General features: G+C 27.7%; 1 protein-coding gene across 4 annotated transcripts; it reads right to left on the bottom strand.

The window, feature by feature from the left end:
• Window positions 1-864: 864 nt before the first annotated feature.
• LOC100162643 (protein hu-li tai shao) lies at window positions 865-16073 on the bottom strand. Of its 4 annotated transcripts, none has more exons than XM_008183945.3 (18): window positions 15621-16056; window positions 10416-10543; window positions 10157-10334; window positions 9911-10062; window positions 9499-9713; window positions 9276-9435; window positions 8975-9073; window positions 8705-8902; window positions 8045-8181; window positions 7851-7977; window positions 6483-6593; window positions 6327-6419; window positions 6062-6248; window positions 5865-5975; window positions 5698-5769; window positions 2582-2646; window positions 2369-2508; window positions 865-2240 (listed from the first exon to the last, which is right to left on the bottom strand). In XM_008183945.3, the coding sequence occupies exons 2-17, from the start codon at window positions 10515-10517 to the stop codon at window positions 2380-2382; spliced, it is 2136 nt and encodes a 711-aa protein (XP_008182167.1). In that variant the 5' UTR covers window positions 10518-10543; window positions 15621-16056; the 3' UTR covers window positions 865-2240; window positions 2369-2379. The 4 variants fall into 4 exon arrangements, with proteins under 4 accessions (XP_008182167.1, XP_001948434.2, XP_016659175.1 ...); XM_001948399.5 differs by having other exon boundaries at window positions 2373-2508; window positions 15621-16052; XM_016803686.2 differs by lacking the exon at window positions 15621-16056 and adding an exon at window positions 14965-15121 and having other exon boundaries at window positions 2373-2508.
• Between the last annotated feature and the right edge of the window lie 171 nt (window positions 16074-16244).

Raw genomic sequence — 16244 nt, 5'->3', positions numbered from 1 at the left:
ATACAGCTTAGGTTTTGAAAATATTTTAAAAATTTGAAATCAAAATATAAACCAAAAAAAAAGGAACACAAAAACAAAATAAATATGTATAATAATATAAAATTTTTAAATTAAACAATATTTTTTCAAGCTTAAAATTAATATGATGAATTTGTGTTACAAATGTTATGAATATTGACAGTAAAGCAATAATTATAAATTAAGTCAATTAAAGTATGGAGATTTAATAATTACTGTGAAATCAATATGCAAAGGAAAAAATAAAATACAAAACAAACTTGGCTAATTGTGTTATTGCGAAGATACACACCAGGCGTTTGTGGCAGGCGGACATAAAAAGTTATTGTATACACCTATAAATGTTCACAACATAGAAAGTTTAAGCTACCTAGTTAATTTATCAATAGATTTGCAGTACAATTTAACACAATCGTAATACACTCTTTATATATTAAATAAATATATTATAAATACAAAATTCTCTAAGCCTCGCAAAACAATTATTACAGACGAATGTTTATGGTTTTAATTTTTGTGCAAAATAGTAACGAAAATAATAAAAATATTATGTGGCGTTTATACGAGTGTATATAAATATATAAATGTATATTCCGATTTTAATTATTTGTAGACTTCATTATTGAACCAGATAATGAAATAAACGTTATAAATAACATTTTGATATATCTATAATTAATATGATTTTACATAACACTACCGAGAATATATATTTATATATTTTGTAAATAAAAATAGTAATTAAAAATCTTTGTAACAAATAAATAGGTATAAAAAAGTATAATTAATTCCTCACGATTATAATTTGTTAATTAGGGCAGTTTTTACAATTTGGCTGTTATTTAAAAATAATAGCAATAAATGTCTACAAACATAAAAAATGGCAATTAATGCCAATGGTCATAAAATTACAATCTAAGTGATGTACATTACAATAAAATAAATAGATGGTCTGAATGTTCATATAAATATATATATATTTAGTATTCCCCTTTAAGAGTATGATTTGGATACAAACAGACAAGGATGAATGGCAACAGACAATTTGATAAGATAAACCTAAATTTAAGTGCATAATATTGTCTAATCTACTCGCACCAACATTTTTCTTAGTTTATCTTATGGACAATGCAAGTTTTATAATCACATAAACGGTTAAAGTAGTTTTAATATATATATATATATATATATATATATATACTTTATCACAAACAAATAATTATTTATATATACGAGTTTCAAATACCGTATTAGCAGCCATGTTACAAAAATAAATTTAAATGCACGGTTATTTTTTTCAAAAACCATTCTAGTAAAAAAAAACCATACATTTTAGAATTTTATAAGCTGAAGAGAATGACAAATATTTTCAATGTTGTGGTTAGAAATGTACAAAAAGTACACAATGCAATAATTACGATAATATGCTTTTAGGAAAAATGTATATAGTATAATTATATAGCATTCAAATACATACTCACTCATGAAAAGAACTGATTTTTATTTTGTCAAATTTGACATCTATTGATCTTAGTTAGACCCGTAGTTTAATAATTAGATTTAAAATTAACTGATCAAAATTGAATTACAATTTTATGTAACACATAGCTAATAACTCTCAGTAATCTGTTCCCACAGTCATTCATAAATTGGACATAAATTAATACTGAAGAACTATTATACTTACAAGAAAAAAACAAATAATTTACGATGTTAAAATAAAATATATGTCACCAGGACATACTGTATAGATAAGTTGTTTGAAATTAAAATTGAATACATGTAATTGTGTATTGGTAAATTGTATTTCCTGAGTATTTTTAAATTACTCTCAAGTTTATCTATATAATTTTTATAAATATAGAAATAAATGTAAAAAAAGTTTCAAATTTGGTAACAATAATTTCACAAGCAAAAAAAAAAAAAAATATAATTATCATAATAGATTAATTTGTTGAATAGGGCCAAATCTACGTATGATATTAAAAATAAATAGGATTACTCTTATTTACTAGCTACTAATTGCATAAGTCTAATGCACTTGATTAAATAAATATCTATTAACTTAACGAAAATGAATAGACACGGGTGTCAAAATTGTAATGATTTAGTCCGTCGAGTCCAAAATGATTAAAAGAAGATTGAATGACTAAATGAGCTACAGACTATTTGTAGTGCTGGTTGACCAAAGCTGTGTTCGCCAAAGCGTTTGTCTGCATATTCTAAAATAGAAAATGTAGTTAAAATAAATAAATAAAGTATGTTTAAAATGTTTAAATAATAAATTAATTTAACCACTTATATAGAGAGTATCATAATACTAAATCATATATAGCTACACACAACATGCCTACATAATTATTAAGCTGGAATACTCTTCTTTTTTTCTTTCTTCTTTTTAAGGAACGATGGGGTTCTAATTCCTTTCTTCTTCTTTTTCTTGTCCTTATGGGAAGAATCCTCGGTAGACATTTCTTTAGTGGGTGATCCCTGTTATATATTTAAACAAAATTGTTTTTATTGATTTAAACTCAGTTGACCACAAATATATTTATAATATTACCTCTTTACTACTTGAAAATGTGCTTTGATGAGCATCTGATTGGTCACCATTGTATGTATTTTCCCCTATAAATTATATATATAGTAAAATATACATTATATATTTATATTTCAAAAGAAAAAATGTAAGAAAAACAACTTCTAACTATTTTTTTGTAATTCACATGAAATGTATTTATATGATTATTAATGGTAACAATCGGAGGAAGTACAAAACATAAAGGTGGTAAAAAGACTTGCAAAATGATTTCTGCCTGCAAAATAAGCATGCAAATTGGTTTTTTATTCTCTTTTAAGGAAGCTTTGATTTCTAATTGTTGTGTTTAGTAGGTATCTTATTTTTTTACGTTCAACACTGAAAAAAACCAATGTTTAACACCAAATTCCCTAGAATTTCCCCTATAAATTTTGAGGAAAAACAAAGTAATCTAAATATACCATGGTATAAGGTTCTTGCAAAAAATAAGAATAGATTTTAAATGTCAAAGAAAAATCTCCCTGAACCCAAGTTCTGCAAAATAATTTAACCAAAAACATTAGACAAACAACCATACTGCAGAAAAATCTGGACGAGTATCTTAAACTCCGATCCAAAATGATAACAACTAATGTCAACTAATAAATATCAATATATCAAAGGTTTAACATAAAATAAATTATATATGATAATTAACTATTGGATTACAATGTAAATTGAATATATGATTTGTATTTTATTATTTATTGTTTATATGAAATATGAAACAAAAACACAATATAATAAAATAATAAAGTAATTTTAATATCAAAATTTTTCCGTCTACAAGATATGTTAAATTATTTTTAAAAAAAAAATCAATTGCTAAAAATTGATTTATAACAGTTACATATAAATAATTAAGTTAAAAACGAAAAAAAAAATTATATTAAAGGTTTAAAACTGAATGTGTTTTATATAATTAAATAATAAGTAAATCTATTGATAAAATTAAATTACTACTGATTATTTATTTTTACAATTTTGCATGATTTAATAACATTAATAACATTAATAATGATAAAAGGTTATGGCAAAATCAAAACAGGTTTTATATGTGCTGTTAATTTAAAAGTACAATTGAGCAAAAATAAATACGTCATTATCATCAATATTCACAAGAATTTGATATTGGAGGAACTTAATTTGCATTTACTTGTTACATGTTCACTTTTTTCACAAATTTCTTGAATGTTTATCTTATTAGCAGTAGATGGTAATGTAATCCACATAGGTTTAATAGTAGTTTCTGAATAATCGCTAATATCATACTCATCTTGTACTAGTTATTGAATACATAAATTGTAATTAAAATTTATGACATATACTAAAAAGTAGTACATACATTTTGAAAATAAATTAAATTTTGATAATATTCTATATCATTTGAATTTAATAGTTTTGAAATATTATTCAACATCATAATCTTTTATGCAACTTCAAAATATCCACTAAAATACATCCAAATTAAAATGGCCTACTTATTGGGTACTAAGATACTCTTTTAATAAATAAACTTAATAGTTATTTACTATAAAAATTATAAAATCACAGATATTAAAATACTTTAGGAGGACGTTGCACCCGCATGTTTGCGAAGCAAAAATTGTTTTGTGCAGGAAAGAACCGAAAACGCTACAGTCATAACTAAGAAACAACATTTTTACTTAATAAAAAGGAGAACTTTGGCTGTGCAATATCGTTTTTATTTTTCGTTATCGGAACTTCAACAAAAGTTATTTAAGTTTGAAAAACACAAATAATAACGGATTTTAAAACAATAAGAACTTTTTTTCATATAAGTGATATCAAAAAAATAAAAACGATAGTGTGTAAGACGGAGACAACTTATGCGGGTGCGACGTCCTCTTAATTAGTTCCAATAAACGAGTCAGAGATATTAAACTAAAAATTTTATAAATAGATAGTGAAAGAAACAAACTTACATTTACTCCATGATAATTGAGCAATATCATACCATTTAAGGAACATAATTTTTAAATCCTATGATGTAACACTTAAAAATTATACATTTGGAATACTTAAAAAAAATTGAAAAGTGGGCGTTGACTCTAATAAACTCCGTAGAAATTTCAAGTAAAGTCGACAACACGAAAACTGGTGGATGATTTTAGCGCCCTCAATAGTATGTTTTTGTTAGGGCTATTAAAATAGATTGAACAAATCTAAAATCACCCAACAGTTTTCGTGTTGCCTACTATACTGGAAATTGTCCACGGAGTTTGCTGGAGTCAATGCCCACTTTTCAACTGTTTTTAAGTATTCCAAATGTATCATTTTTAAGTCGACTATAGTGATTATCAAACACATAGGAGCTTCTTTTTAAAAATTGAAATGTAGACTACTGACTATTGTATTCAAATACCGTATACTCTACCCAACAGCTGCAAACATAAGTCCCTTCTAAAGTATTTGTAAAAATATATTATAGGTATGACTCATGACCAGTCAGCACGGCGAGGATTCCGAAAATAAATTTACTTTGCCCATCAGCCGCCAGCGTTTAGTTTCCATGAGCCCGACCATAACTAAATACTTCAGTCATTTTTATACCATTTTTGTTAAGTTAATATTTAACTATTTTTTAGTGGATATTCTATTAAGAAACTAAATTGAGCTATTTTAAATTGGATTTTAAATTATAATCATCCAAGGCTGGGCATTAACGAGTTAAAAAGTTAAAGTTAAGTTAAAAAGTAGGTAAGTTAAAATTAAATAAATCAATATCAAAAAATATTTACTGTAAATTGTTTTAAGTTAAAAATGTATATCATTCGAATCTAACTTATATGGAAATACCGAATAAAGTATAAACACTATGGTTTATAATTTAGTTTTGGGTTGGAAAAAAATGAAGTACACTAGCCTTTATAAACAAATTAACTTTTTTTAACTCAATAAAAAGTTAACAAAAAGTGCATACTAATTTTAAACTAATCTGAGTTAACCTATAGTTACATTAACTTTTCACTTTTAACTTTTTCTGCTTGGTACATATTAACTTAACTGAGTTTAAAAAAATCATTAACTTGCCCAGCCTTATAATTATCTTATAGTGTTATATAATTAATTAACAATACCTTCACTTAGAACAATTTCAGCTTGGTCGGGTTTCAGAACTGATTTTCTTTCTACTTGCAACACTCTAGCTTCTGAAAAATAATTATGAACACAATGAATCAATTCTCAAATTAATCTTTAATTCTTTAATATTTTTAATTTTACTTATTTTATATTCTTGTATTACCTGCTCTACTATCATCTTCAGTTTCACTAATTATAAATGCTTCAGTTTGCCTAGCAGGTGAAAGGTGAACACTATCCAATTGTTCTTTAATATCCATTATTTGATCCTTGTCTATGAGTTTAAAAAAAAAAAAAACTATCAATAAATAATCGATAGACAATTTATACACTAAAACTGGGTTTAATTTAAATATTAACCAAGTGTACTCCTTTCAACGGCATTTTTATAATATTCTATTTCTTCGTCAGTAACCGCATCAAATGGGTTCTTTGCATAAGGTGTCTTATAAACAGTTGCGTTATGTTGGAAATTACGTTGTATTATTCCTTTTGATGCAGCACCCACCAAAATAACTTGGTCGCTGTTTGTGTTTAAGTTAGCATCCTAAGTTAAAAACAGTGTTAGTTGCAAGTACCTACACATTTTTTATTTTACCTAATGTATATTATATTAAACTAATACTTGTAATTTTTTTGCTTCTTCCCAAGAAACACCATCTAAAATTTGGGATTGGGGCCCTGATGTAATTTTATCAGCTCTTCGGTTTTCTTTAATCTTCAGAATAAAAAAAAAGGTATAAGTATTACTTATTTTTACAAATAAAATAATTGTATTTACTTGCTGCTGTAGTTTTTTGAACTCTTTTGGATTAGTATTTTTTGGAACAAATTGTAGAGGTCCTTCTATTTTAAAAGGCGTACTTGAATTTGGAGAAGCTTCAGATACCCACTAAAAAATTATTACTATCTTTTAAAATTTAAGTATTATAATTAACATTAGTTTTAAATATATTAGAAATAATATTAGTCTCTTTATATTATTTTTATATAATTGTTAATATATTTCAAACAATATCAAATTAATTTGAACTATTTTCCAAAAGTAAAATTATTTGTACACAAATTGTTACAGAAACTAATTTTATGTGTAAAGCAGCATATTGTGTTGAGCATACTCAAAAACACAACCATAATATTGAATGTGTTTATTCTTTTTCAGAGGTATGCATAAAAAACACAATTTAATTCAAGCACAATTTATTTTGTAAGTTGATATTAACTTAAAAATAAGTCAGTAATGGCCTCTATGCTCATATATTTTATATAAGTATGTTGCACGGTACACACAGTTACATTAAGTGATATAGTGACTAATATAGATCAGAAAGAAAAGAAAATATTTTATGATCTATGATGACTACTACAAACATTTGACACAATGATTGAGCAACATAACACAGTCCAATGTTTTTATTGCAATTTTGAGTTTGTTATCAAGTCACTCCAAAGAGAGGAAGAAAAAACAATAGTAGATATAAAAGCTCCTGATATATACTGTTGATACCAATTAATACGTCATATCTAATTATCTAAAACATAATTGTATTTATTTAATACAGAGTAACAAGAATGCTCTAGTGTGTGTAGCACATTAGGTAACCTAACTTAACAATATTATACAGTTTGATTTATAAACCATATTTTTACTTTATAAATACCATATGAAAAACCCAAACTAGTAAATCTTGAAACAAAAATAAATGTGTAGTTATTTATTGGCATAATTAAATGATTTGAATTTACATTTTAAAAAATTATATAAATATATTTCTATGATTCGATTACAATATAGTATAAATTGGTAGCAAAGCGAAAATGATTACAGAAATTGTCAAAAGCACTTAAACTAAGTGTAATTAAGTATTGATAAGCCCAAAATTAAGGTGTGATAAAATATAATCATAAAATCATATTTAATTAAAATTACTCTCTTAGTCTAATAACAATGTAAAAATGTTAAGACACAACACTACTGTTGTTAGAAGTGCTAACATTTGACATTAAAAAAGTATAAATAAATTTATAAATTATAATTAAAATATTACTTTGGGTTAATTTCATAAATTATAATAATCAAAATTAAATAAAAAGTTACTCATTATAATCGCGGTTAACCGAATACACATAATTAATTTTTGGTGTCTACCTTAGTGATTTTTTTAGGATCTGTTGTTCCAGTTTCAAGAACTTCCACTTTTTGGTACACATTTGGCGAGTTTAACCATTTGGTTCTATCAGTTGATTTGCGGCCATCATAATATTTTTTCCATTGCCTAATTAAAATATATGATTTTACAATATATTATTATACACAGCAAATAAATATAAAATTTAACTTACCCATTTTTATATAGCTCTTCTTCTTCTAATAAATATCCAAGAGAAGAAACTGCTGGTGGTACCTCGACATCATTACGAGGGCGGGGGGGTTCACCTTTGATAAGTGGTTGTCTGTATATATAACCTGTACGGAAACCCTATGAAATAAATTAATATTAAATTAATAAAAGGGTTTTGTCTATGAACATACATGTATTTGGTGAATAAAAATGAGTTTGCAACAATTCATTCTCTAAGCTTTTTATTTTGTACTAAATACTAACATTCCTATAATATTACCAGTCTCAATTTTTATAATACAAATTAACTTTTCAAAAACTTGATTGTCAGTTATGGTCAAACTTTAAAATAAAATAAGACAAAAATTAAGTGAGACAATAAAAAAACATTATTCTACAACTTAAAAATAAGCCATTTTAAAACTTGATAATTTTTCTATTTCTATCAAATTTTTTGAATTTATATTTGTATTTTAACTATTAAACTAAAAGGTAAAACACTTATAAATAAAACAAATAAATAATTATTGATAGGAAACATAACTTTTTTGAACTAGATAAGTGATTTTAAATTAAATGTTTAATTAATTGTTAATAAGCACTGCCTTAGCCCATCTTTATCATAATTTAGTAAGCCGTTATTATTTATTCAAGGACATACTGCATTGTCTAGCATTCTCATAAGTGCTTCAAATTGAAGACCTCCAACTCTCCAACGTTTATCTGCAACAGCTCCTCCTGCAGGTAATGGAGAAGGTAATGTACCCTCTGGTGGAGACCTAGCAGCATCGAAAATAAATTTGCACTGTTCGTCAGTCATTTGCATAATGTTATCTAATCCCACAGGTAATACTTTAAGCTGAAATTTAATAAAGAATTTACAAATACATTTTAATAAAACGACTAACTTTTACTAATAAAATTAATGTACCTGTGTTTCACAAGCTGTAACAATATTATACGCATTATAAAATGCTTCTTCTATTGATTCACCACAACAAACTGCACCATGATTAGTGAAAAATATAACCTAAACAACAAACATTGAATTTACAGAAATGATTTTGTTAAGTTAACATTGTTAATTTAAAGTTAACTTTTCAAGCCCAGTAAATAAAGAACTCTTTGGTAATAATGGAAAGAATAGCAGAGAAATAATTATGACATTACAATGTAAATATAAATTTGTGGTTGAATAAATAAAAAAGATTAAATGTTAAAACATTTAATACCTTATTAATAGGCCCTAAGCTTCTTGCAATTTTGTCTTTTTCATCTGGATCTACAGTAGATCCTGGGTATGCATAATGTGAGACATCCCCAATCAATGCACTTTCTTTACTTATGTGCAATAAGCCACAACGTAATGATGACACGGCCAAAACAGGTCCCCTGCAAATAAATAATTAGAAATTAGTTTGTGAAATTTAACTCTAATTAGAAAAAGTGACATACACTTGTACATCGATGATAGCTTTTAAATCAGGCCTTGCTGCATAAATAGCAGCATGAAGTTGGAATGCTGTTATGTTTACACCATAATTAGTAGTCCCAGGTTCCATAACATTTCCTTGCATATCCACTTTGATTAAACTAGAAGCTGTCACTTCGTTACATAACAGACCATAAGGGCTGACTAAAAAATGTTCTTCTTCTTGATTTAATCGAGCCTAAAAATAAATTACCATCAATGTTTGAAATACAATAATAAATAATTAAAAAGGTATACTTTTAAAAAAAAACCTAAACAGAAATTATTCAAACTTTTGTTTAAAAATATTTATTTTGGGAATTCTTGCTAATTTTATTAAGCTTGAATAAAAAATTGCTAAATTTAAATAGCTATGGTAATAAAACTTATAATTACAGAAACTTGGTTATAGATTCCTTGGGTCCAGCCATATAAATCCATTAATCTGAATACTGCTGCTAATTTGCATCTGATAATTTTTTCTCCTTTGGCATATCCCATACTTTCTACTCCACGAATATCATTAATTGGAACCACACAATTTGAAGCTACAATCAAAATTCAATTTTAATATAAGCATAAATAATATTAATTATCAGCATGGAAAATTTTTTTTTTAAACAAAATATACATCATACTCACATTTAGAACCTCCTGATGGACGCCCACCCATCATTTCTGAAATTTGTTGTAAAAGCCCAGCAGGAACAGAACCACCGTCTTTCATTTGCACTTCTATTATCCTTTCCAGTTCTTCGCGAAACAAACGTGAATTCATAATCATTTCCACTCTTTTTCGTCGTTCCATTTCTCTAACATCCTACAATATTAAAATAAGCAACCATAAATTAAATATTTGACATAATCTCAATTTAACTGGCAACATTTTTATTTTACTTACAGCATCAATATCTGCTGGCCTCATTTTTCCACGTTCATCATCATCATCATTGGTATTTGCATATCCATTGCTCTGGGGTGGTTCAGCTTCTATTTCAGCCATATTTTTAGTATTAAAAATTACTTAACCTATTAAAATAAAAAATATATAGGTAATGCGTATAATTATATGGATACATAATTCAAGTTCATCCTTAACCATTTTTCTGTTTTAAGTTTGTTGTATAACATTATTATTATTTAACAATATTTTAATTGTATACCTAGCATTTAGATATTGAATATTGTATTCATATATTATATTAACTTGTATAATATATATATACAGTTTCACAGATGTTTTACATACCTATTTAACTTTATTTTAAATGTATAAAGATTGCTAAATAAATTGACTTTTTTACACAAATTATAATATTATTTTAGTAGATTTAAGTTAAAATTAAATATATGCTTTGTAATTGAATGTATTAAAAATAAATTTTATACTAATAAATTTGCATTTATTTAATACATTATTTGTCATAAGAACAAGTACATAGGTATTTATAGTAGGTATAAGTTAGACAAAATTCCAATTTAAATATGAATACTATCATACGCAGATGATATTATCATATTGGGATCAGATAGTCAAGAAGTAAAAATGGGTACAAAGAATGAATTTAAGACCAAGTATATTTTAATATCTAGATAGGAAAATCATGGGAAACATTTAGAATTTGAGAATTATTAATTTGAAAAAATACAGTTTTAAATACTTTGGCGTTATAATAAATAGCAAAAATAATAATCATGAAGAAATTAAAATAAGAACAATCGCAGCGAACAAATTATATACGTATGGAGATCAAATAATCTAATGATATCGGTTTTAAAATGAAAACTCAATGGGAAAATACCACTAGGTAGACCAAAACAATAAAAGTGGATAGACAAAGTGAAAAAGAATTAAGCAGAGATTGGAATACAGGTGAAAAAATATTATCACAGGATAGAAACCGGTGGAAGCAGCCAATCAAGTTTGTGCTGCGGTAATGAGCCTCAATGGCCTTTGAAAACCGAACAAGAAGAATATAAATTTATATAATATACAAATTTTATTAAATAGTTATACAAAATTACTTTTGTAAGCTGAGAATTGAGGAATATATTAATAATGCTTAATATAATATTTTTTTTTTAATAAAGTTTTAATTTACACATAAAACAGCATGTCTTGCCCAGTCTTGGCCTTATAATTTAAGTAAAGGGTTACCACTGTATTTTTATACATATTTGTTTCTGTATTAGTATTAGTTCTTAGAAATTTCAATATTTATAATTTATACCAACATCTAAAAACCTATAAAAAATGGCTAATTAGAATATACCTATTCCACTACTAAGTATTTTAATGTCCAAGAAAATTGGTATTTCGAGGATATTCAATACAAGGCTGGACATTAACGAGTTAAAAATTAAAATTAAATTAATACGTTAAGTTAATTTTAATTAAGTTAATTAACTCGTTACTTTTTTTTTCAAATTAACTTTTAACTTAATAAGTTACTTTTTTTCAAGATTAACGTGTTAACTTCAAGTTAATTTTATTTCAAAAATATCTAAATTAAGTTAATTTTCATCCGAAGAATAACGCAAATTTTTGAATGTGTTTTTACTTTGATATATCATTTTAAATTTACCCAGTAATTTTCTTGGACGCAAAAAAAAACTATCTAATTAACCATATAATATGACTGGAATTTTTTATTTTTGCAAATTAGCAAGTTTTAACTTTACACTAAGTTAAGTTACTTTTTTTTCAAAATTAACTTTTAACTTAACGAGTTAACGAAAAAAAATTAGATTAACTTTTAACTTAACTTAATTACTTTAAGATAACTTAACTTAACAAGTTAAAAAAAATCGTTAACTTGCCCAGCCTTGATTCAATATATGAATGAGGTTATAAAGATTTATTATAGGTAGATACCTACCAGATTATTTATAAGTAAAATGCTGTCTTTGAACTGATAACTTAAGCAAATAGTAAGTAAATCATAAAATAGAAAGTGACCTATTGTGTTTGTTTTTATAATACATTAATGAATGATAATGTTCAGTGGAATAACTGATATTTAGGAAATGCTAATATATCATTATTATAGTTTGACCTTAATAGTGTATAATCATACAATTTTCATTATTATTGTCTACCTCCTAAATAAAAGTAGGTTAGAGTTCTAAATAGGAAACAACTTGTTACTAAAGTACTCAAATGAAATGAAATAAGTACCTAATTCATGAGTATACAGTTAAAAATAATAACAAATATGTTAAAATTGGTATACGAAAAAATATGGTTAATGCATAAAGATAGTATATAATGTAATAGTAATTTGTGTCTTATTTATTTTAAGCTTATATTATAATATTTCAATAATACACTTTTTAGCATTTATCATATCTTGATGCTCAAACCGATATATTCTTATTCTGAATAGAGTAAAATTCTGGAAAAAGTTATTAATATTGCATTGTAACTAATGATTTTTGAAGTCAAGGTTATAATTAAATTAATAAAAAAAATAGAAATTAAATATTAATGGCAATAGTTCTATGGAAGCCGGGTTTACAGGTAGGTATCTCGTCTGTTGTATGTGTCCAAAAGTTGAACTCAGCCCAACTCTGGAAATGTCCTGGTATATCATGGATATTAAATGATACAATAATCACCTTGGCCAATCAGAATACGATAAAAGCGCTACGAGTACATAGGTACATAGTACATAGCTGTGAACCCTCAGCTAAAAAATACTTTGTTTTTTTTTCATTTATCGGTAACCATGGAAATAAAAACACAACTGACCAATGGACAAAATAAAATGCATGTCAATATTTACCTATATTTTGAAATTAATGTTAAGGATATTTGTAAAATTAGTAAGTACATAGATACTTAGGGGCCATTAATAATAAAATATCTAGGTACCTACATAATAATACTCATAACAATATATTTAAAATTATGAGAGAACACTTGATAAATTATTGTTGATAATATTTTAAATTTACTTCATACCTAGATTTTATATAATATAAATAATTACATAGGTAGGTACCATTAACTGATTTATTTATTTAATTTACATAACAATTTTAATCATACACAAAATACCTAATAATTGGAAATAAAATTAAATAAACATAAATATTTAATTTAATTTATTGTCCGCAGATAACTCAACTGACTATTTTTTTGAACTAATAACTGACAGTTAGTGAACAAAAATATTACATAAGTACTTAGGTAACATTAAATTATATTTTATTTTTACTATCAATAGTTAAATAAGCTTTGACCTCATAATATAATCTAAAAAATAATATGTATAATTGGGTAATGTTAAAAACGTATTCATAATCTTTAGTTCATTCTTAATACTTATCTATATTAGGTATAGTCTTGTTTTACATGGGTGCCATTGATTACCTAATGCAATTAATATAAATCAATGTTAACATGATATCAGTTTTAAAAAAAAATATAGAGCTAATAGTTATATCGTAATCAAAATATTTAATATATTATGTTAAGCTACCTACATATCAGCTACTACATTACTACCCAGATAATTATTGTAATTAATTATTTAGCTGCCTACCAGGCATACTTAGATAAAAATGATGTGCATGTTATAATAACCATATTATAATTAGATGTTTAAGAAGATGTTTACATACATAAGCTAAATGTTATGATACGTATGCATAAAACGATTAAATTCATTGTTAAACAACAAATAGATTTATAATGTACATATTCTCACACGACAGAATTGAGAATATTTTATCATTAATAAAAAGAAATTATAGCGTGTACCTATCAACTCTAACTTGTACCTATGTATTTTAACGGTTTTTAAATAATGTACAAAAGTGTATTGGTAATTCATCATTAGATAATTATTATTTATTATTGTTATTTAAACTATTGGCAATTCATAATACATTTAATGTGTATCTATGTAGGTATCTAATGTATGAATATTAACAGCCATTATCCATTATTTTACACTTATGTAATTGAATAGTTAAACAATTAGGATAATTACCTAAGTAAATTATGTAAAATAAAAAGAAAACATTGCAATTAAATGGTAGGTAGGTAAAAGAACAATGAGGCAGATGCATAATTTATTCGACATTTAACAAAACATCTCGTATACATATAAAAGACAACAAGTAGACAAGTGTTTACAGTATGTGATGACTGATCACAGAGCGACGCCTGAACCTAGATGACAAATATTTTTCAGCGTCAGCAGGGTGATCGATCAATGATCCTTTACATGTGTCGGTCAAAATAACAGGGATCGGTTAAAAACAACATCCGGGGTTTAATTTCATAATTAATATACCAAAGTACCTAGGTACAGAAAACTGACAAAACAATAGTAGGTATTGTAGAATAGTCAATTATAGTCCGCAGATAGGCACGAGACGGATTGTACACAAACATGGGTCGCAATGATAATAATGATAGTAAGTATACAATATGCACATACCCTCGTCGTCCAAAGTACTTAGAGTTGATACGTAAATATCACAACACTCGCTAGTATCGATAATTTTTTATTAAAATATTAAAAATTTTATTTAAAAAAACGTTATAATACAATTTTAGCAAATATAGTAGTTGTGGCGGACACACCCAGCCTCGGCCGTTGTTAAATTGTTATAATACCGCCGTAAAAGGACGAGAAAGAAACGTGCTCGTAAATCGGAAGTAGAGACGTGCGGGGGACGCGGACTCAACGCGCTGACGCCGGACCGGGCCAAAAAATAATTGCAAGACGATGGGCTAAAAAAACCGAAAAATCTCCACGCGCACGCGCAGACACGCTATGCGACGGAATTTTTTCACACACACAAATGCCGGCGTGAAAAAAGTAGGCGGCGGTGACCGGTGGTGATGACCGGAGCAGAGGAGGATGCGAAAACGAAAATTTAAATTATTAAATTAAAAAATCCCACACACCGGAGGCTGACGGCGGCGCGGAAATTCGCGCGCGCCCCGCCGTCCCGCACCTCGCCCGACGACGCGTTTCAGCGTTTCCGGGCGGGTTCCGTTCGTCCGGTTCGCCGCTCAAAACGTTAATTATTATTATTATTATTATTAAATCTCGTATTATCACGTCCGTTGTTGGAACAGTGCGCTTACCGCTTATGACGTGCAGGAACAGCGCTTCCCCAGTTACGGGGGGGGGAGGGGTAGGTGAGATCCGGATCGATCGACGACGACGGCGACTGTATGCTTCACGCCGCTTGTCCGCGAAAAGTGTTGCGCGGCGCTGGTGAATATTGCCGTTGGATGTGTCGTCGGTTCAACTGCGGAGCGGTTCGGTCAGGAGGACATAATATTGTTCTTCGCGTTCGGGCCGGTGCGGCGCGGACAAAACGACCGGAATAAAAACGTAACGCGAAAGACAAGTGTGCGGTTCCGCGGGGGGAAGGACAACGATTTAGTACTGCGGCGGCGGCACACTGACGTCGGACTGTCGGAGGCGGCGTCGGCTGGTCGTACGCGCAACACACACACACACACACACACAAACACAAACACTCACACGCGCGCGCACAATACGTACGCTCTCCAACACTCACGCGCACGCACTTGCACGCACACACGCGTGAACAGACAGACTCCGCAACGGTAAAGTACACCAACACACGCGCACGGACACGGACACTCGCGCACTCGCACGCGCCGACGACCGAGTTAATGACTCCAAAACACGAACCGCAAAAACAAATGGAATCCGCCGCCGCCGCCGCCCGTTCGTTC

This window comes from Acyrthosiphon pisum, chromosome X (genome assembly GCF_005508785.2).
Source record: "Acyrthosiphon pisum isolate AL4f chromosome X, pea_aphid_22Mar2018_4r6ur, whole genome shotgun sequence".
Lineage (NCBI taxonomy): Eukaryota > Metazoa > Arthropoda > Insecta > Hemiptera > Aphididae > Acyrthosiphon > Acyrthosiphon pisum.
This window is presented reverse-complemented; position numbering and strand designations above follow the sequence as displayed.